General features: G+C 51.9%; 1 protein-coding gene across 1 annotated transcript in view; it reads left to right on the top strand.

Moving 5' to 3' along the window:
• Positions 1–533: 533 nt before the first annotated feature.
• UCK2 (uridine-cytidine kinase 2) overlaps positions 534–6,000 on the top strand; it is a 50,875-nt gene continuing 45,408 nt past the window's right edge. Inside the window, exon 1 of the mRNA XM_077760005.1 lies at positions 534–578. Coding sequence (XP_077616131.1) covers positions 549–578 — 30 coding nt within the window. The 5' untranslated portion in view covers positions 534–548. The remainder of the gene's footprint in view (positions 579–6,000) is intronic.

The following is a 6,000-nucleotide window of genomic DNA, read 5'->3' as shown; positions in this document are numbered from 1 at the left end:
TGTTTTATTTATTTCTAGGAGAGAGAGAGACAGCGTGAGCAGGGGAGGGTCAGAGAGAGAGGGAGACACAGAATCTGAAACAGGCTCCAGGCTCTGAGCCATCAGCACAGAGCCCAACGTGGGGCTCGAACCCATGAACCGTGAGATCATGACCTGAGCTGAAGTCGGACACTTACCCGACTGAGCCGCCCAGGCGCCCCTCTTTCTTTTTAAATTTTTATTTAATTTATTTTTTTAAATTTACATCCAAGTTAGTTAACAGGTGGTGCAACGGGGATTTCGGGGATAGATTCCTTAATGCCCCTCACCCATTTTGCCCAGCCCCCCCACCCACAGCCCCTCCAGTAACCCTCTGTTCTCCGTATTTGAGTCTCTTACGTTCTTGCAGAGAGTTCTCTTGTTCAAGGTATTTCTTCGTCTCCTCGTGCTTTTGGCGCGGTGCCCAAACGCACACTCAGCCGGCCTCTCCCAGGGCTGCAGAGCTACCAGCAAGTCATGAGCTTCCACAGCTGGGCCAGCTTCTGTCTCAGGTCAGGGTGTTAACGCCCATGACTCAGAGAGGGCGACTGGATTCGCAGGTGAGCGGTGTGCGCAGGGCGACCCCCCGAAATGGCAAGACCGGCAGGGAGCCTGAGCTCCGTCCATCCCCAGAGCAGTTGCCTGGCGTTACCCAGGCTTACGTCCCGGGGATGTCATGGCCCTTCTTCCTTCTTCCTCCACGGCCCGCGTCTCTCTTCTGGAGGATTTCACAACTGGGGACAAGTGCGGGTCTTCCTGGACGCGCACACGAGCTCAGGGCTTTGGGTAAACAGGGCTTCGGGCACGTCTGTTTATCGGAGCGGTTGTATTTGGGTCACCTAAACATAGAGGTTTCATCTTGAAGTTTCTTCCTCTAATTAAGACCCCTTTCCCTTCTGCCTTCATTCTAGCCCCGGGGGGACAGCTGGGAGGTGGTATGGCCGTGGATTCTGGAATGGTTTTGCCCCAGCGCCTTGGAAGGCAGTGGCAGGCTCAAGCACCTGTGCCCTCCTCGCCCACAGAAAAGTCTGGGCTCAGCCTCCGAACCAGCTCAGGGGTGGGGACCACGTGCCATCTAGGCTGAGGATATTCATTAACCTGACTAATCAGGTGATTCTGTGCAGCCCTGGGGAAGGTAAATGCTGCTGTCTCTGGTTTCCCTCTAGCACCTGGTCACTTGAAGGATAAGAGAACGGACAGGTAGTGTGAGCCCCCAGGACTAAGCTCGCTGGAGCAGCGGGGTACTTGTATGTGTGGGGAGGGTCCCTCTGTGGCAGTGCGCCTGTGGCCTTTCCAGTGAATCCCTGCCCCCAGGCAGGCACCCCATCTCAGAGGTAGACTGTCCATTGCTAACTCAGCCTCTTTTTTTTTAAAGTTTATTCATTTGCAAGAGGGAGAGGCAGAGAACGAGGGAGAGAGAGAGAGAGAGAGAATCAGAAGCAGCCTTTGCACTGTCAGCACAGAGCTCGATGTGGGGCTCGAACCCACAGAACCGTGAGATCATGACTGGAGCCGAAACCAGGAGTCAGATGCTCAACTGATTGAGCCGCCCAGGCATCTCAAAGTTTATTTATTTATTTTGAGCGAGAGCGGGAGCGAGAGTGCGTGTGCACACATACACAGTGGGGGAGGGGCACAGAGAAGGAGAAACAGAATCCCAAGCAGGCTCCGCACCACCAGCACAGAACCCGATGTGGGGCTCGAACTCCCGAACTGTGAGATCATGACCTGAGCCGAGATTAAGAGACGGATGCTCAACTGACTAAGCCACCCCGGCGCCCCTTAAAGATTTTATTTTTAAGTAATCTCTACACCCAACGGGGCCCTCGAACCCACAACTCCAAGGTCAAGAGCCACACGTTCCACTGACTCAGTCAGCCTGGAGCCCCAGTCTTCTTTTTTTGTTTAATGTATTTTTTGAATCTCTTTAGATTAAAAAAGAAATCTGTCTTTGCCTGTTGATTTTATGTTGATTCTGGTTCTGCTTTTCACTCTGAAGCAGCTCCCCACCTGGCGTTCACTGCACCACATCTTTCCTAGTCCGTAAATAATACCTTAGTTTCTTTATTCCAGTTCCCAAACTCTTTCCTCTGCTTCGTTTTTCCTACAGACCCCCAACATGTACTAAACCCTACTTTAAGAGGACATAATTAAAGGGGCATCTGGGTGGCTCAGTCGATTAAGTGTCATCTTCTGCTCGGGTCATGATCTCGAGGTTTGTGAGTTAGAGCCCCGTGTCGGGTTCTGTAGTAACAGCTCAGAGCCTGGAGCCTGCTTTGGATTGTGGGTCTCCCTCTCTCTCTGCCCCTCCCCTACTCGCTCACTGTCTCTTTCTTTCTCTTTCAAAATAAACAAACCTAAACAAAAAAAAGAGAACATAATTAAGACGATTTTAACTGAGTGTGGAAAGTTAGATAAGTCCTCTTCTGAAGGTGTGTTAAAGAAAAGAATTCAACCGAGTGAATGTGAAGATCTCATTGGCTTTATTACATGATTCACGAGTCAGGCTGCCTCCCTCCAGCAAGTCGAGGGAATTCCAAGAAGTAGTACAAAATGGAATTTTTTTAAATGTTTATTTTTTAAATATTCATTTTTAAGACAGAGAGAGACAGAGTGTGAGTGGGAGAGGGTCAAAGAGAGAGGGAGACACAGAATCCGAAACAGGCTCCAGGCTCCAAGCTGTCAGCACAGAGCCCGACACAGGGCTTGAATCCATGAACCGTGAGATCATGACCTGAGCCGAAGTCGGACGCCTAACCGACTGAGCCACCCAGGCACCCCTAAATTTATTTTATTTTATTTTTAAAGTTTATTTATTTATTTTTAGAGAGAACCAGTGGGGGAAAGACAGAGAGGGGGACAGAAGATCTGACCAGGCTCTGTGCTGACAGGCTGACAGCAGCAAACCTGATGCGGGGCTTGAACTCACAAACCCTGAGATGACCCGTGACCTGAGCCACAGTCAGATACTTAACAGACTGAGCTCCCCGGGCACCCGGGTATAAAAATGTTTTGCACTGGTGAAGAACAATCCATGGTAAAGTGGTGTGTGTCTTCCAGTACAGAGGATATTGTGTATTATATGTTCTAAACGATACGTTACATATTCTATCACACGTATAACTGTCTCAGCTGATAGCAGGTGATAAATCCAGGCTTTCAGAATTAAGTGTCTTACCCATGCTCCCACAGCTAGTACGTGACAAAGCCACTACTTAAAGTCCTGTTTGAAAGCGGGTTTCTACTAAGCTGATTGGGGTCCAAAGTAGTAGGTAGTTTATGTTTAATGCGTTAAGTTATTCAGCAAACGTTAAGTGCCTGTTGTATCCCTAATACCGGACAGTTTAGGCATCAGGTGAGTTTTGTTGGTGGTTTTTGTGTATTTTTCCCCCTTAAATAACTTGTAATGAGCTAATGTAAAGACTTAAAAAAAAAATCTTTCTCATTTCAGCCACTCCACCCACACTTCTTAGTCTTCACTTCTTAGGTGACATTCTTGTGTGTATTTATCTTCCAGCTGGCCAGAGGGATGTCTTATAGGGAAGGAGACTAGGAATGACTTCAGTGAGCAAACGAGGAGTGGTGACACGTGTCAGCTTGCTTGCGTTTAGTTGGCCAGGTGGTGACTCAACTGTTCACCTTCCCAACTCCAGCTTTGGATGCCTCTAGCGGGGGCTGGACGGCTTTAATAGATAAATCCATTGGAAACCACTTCCGGAGTCAAATGTCACTTCTTCAGCAGCTGCAGATATCAGCAGGGACCCGTATGTCGAGCCTGAGAATTAAGGACGTATATATGCTGAGTACAGCCCGTCAGAAGCTCTGGGGCTTTCTTCTTAACGTTTGGTTCTGTGTTGACGCGGACGAGACTCAGAAACCAGTCGTAACCATGTCGTGGCTTCATTCTCCGCAGACAGAACATTTTCGGGGCTTGGGAAAGCGTTTGGATTCAGAGAGAGAGAGAGAGAGAGAGTGAGTGAGCAAGAGCTAGCGGTTACCAGACCCCTCTCACACCTGCTTTCTCAGGGATCCTGAGGTCAACCACAGCCATGGGAAGTAGGCGGGCGTGTTCACCTCCCTTCCTGGAATACATGATAAAAGTCAGGTGGGGAATGACAGTGTCTTTCTGAAGGACACTTCGCACTTGACCTCTGAGTCCCCTGGCTCCAGAGCTGCTGAGGCTCCTTCAGGCAAGCCCTGGTACTCGGTACCGCCCGAGTACTGATTGATCTGGCCAACCCAGTGCCTGCTGCATCCCTCCAACCTGGCGCATAGAGACAGGAAGGCAGTCAGGGAGGACAGATAAGGGAGAGGAGGTTTGGCCGTTGAGTAGTGCAGTGCACTGCGGGAACGCCCGGCCGGGGACAGAATTGCAGGGGTGAGAAGCTGGAGAAGGCAGGTGACTGCAGTGATGCCCAACCTGGGGTAGGCGGGATGAGCAGGAGTTAGCCAGGTTGGGAAGGCGGTGGGGACACTCACAGGGGACATTCTGGACAGAACCGGAGAGCTGGGAAGACCAGTATGTGATCTTCGCCCCCCACCCCCACCCCCCGGTCGGTAGCAGGGGTGAGAGGCAGGCACAACACGACAGACCCGTGTGCAGGGCCGAGGGGTTTGAGTGATGTTCTGCCGCTGCACCACATGTCCGTCACCTGCTGCTCTGGCTGTCGTCTCACTGTCATTCTGTGTCCTCCCCACCCCCCACCCCTGGTTTACCTTCTCCAGTCTGCCTCTGAGCTTCTGCCTTGGGCAGTCGGTGCCGGCCTCGGGTATTAAAGGGTTCGGTGCCGTCACCCGGCCAGCCCTGTGGTCCAGGGGCACTTTCCCTGTCGCGGCGGGAGGGACTGAGAAGGTGGGCCCGAGGAACTCTGAGTGTCTTGGCATCTAGAATCAGCACTCCGAGGAAGCGAGGGAGGCGGGGGAGGTGGGAGGACCGGAGAAAAGCTGAAGGTTCTTCTAGATCGTTACAGAAACTCTCGAGTTAGGATAGATACCTCCGGGTTTGTGCGCGGGGCAGGCCCGCGAGGTGTTTATGGGGTGTTGAGCCACTTTGCAAGACGCACATACAGATGAAAAGGTGCCCGTCTGCTTCTGTCCTGAGGCGTAAGGCATTGGTCTTCTGTTTCAGGGGAGAGAATGGAGGCTCAGAGAGGTTAAGTAACCTGCTCAAGGTGGCTCAGCCAGTGAGGGCTGGAGGCAAGGATTTGCAAGGGGGCCTGTCCAGTTCTTCCTGCAGCCTGTTACTGCCTTGGGTGTCACGTAGCGAGTGACTGCGGTTCCCTGTGTGCCCCCTGGCAGCCGTGCCTACCTTAGCTCGATTTTGCAGACAGATGAGTAGACAAGCAGCTGGCGGCTCTGATAGGCCTGGGAACTTGTCCCTGCGGAAACCGGCCAAGTCCAAGAAGGCGATGTGAGGCTTTGCAGCAGACGTGTCTGGACACGGCACGGGGCCTGCTGAGTCAGCAATACCTAGCATCCGTCCCACTCTGCAACTTTGCGGGCGGTTCCGTGCTGACTCCCTGATGGTGCTCCTCGCTCAGCCCAGGAGAGGACCACCTGCAGAAAGGAGAGTTTTGGGAGACTTTGAACCTGTGCTGTAGGAACTTTCCTCCCCTCCCCTCCTCTCCGCTCCCCCCCTCCCCGCCCCTTCCCTTTCCTCCCCATCCTGAAATAGTTGTTCACAGAGGCCAAGCCAGGGACCCTTCTTGTAAGAACAGATGAGTGACGGATGAGGCGAGGGTGACCTAGGCATGCCAGCTGTGTTCAAAGCAACAGGGATTACTGTGTCCAGCTGCTGTTTTATTTTAATTACTTAGAAGGCCTGCTTTATTTTTTTACATGTTTATTTAGTTTTGAGAAAGAGAGAGAGACAGAGTGTGAGTGAGGTAGGGATGAAGAGAGAGGGAGACACAGAATCTGAAGCAGGCTTCAGGCTCCGAGCCGTCAGCACAGACCCCGATGTGGGGCTCGAACTCAAGAACC

This window comes from Crocuta crocuta, unplaced genomic scaffold (assembly GCF_008692635.1).
Source record: "Crocuta crocuta isolate KB4526 unplaced genomic scaffold, BGI_CrCroc_1.0 scaffold133, whole genome shotgun sequence".
In the NCBI taxonomy this organism is placed as follows: domain Eukaryota; kingdom Metazoa; phylum Chordata; class Mammalia; order Carnivora; family Hyaenidae; genus Crocuta; species Crocuta crocuta.
This window is presented reverse-complemented; position numbering and strand designations above follow the sequence as displayed.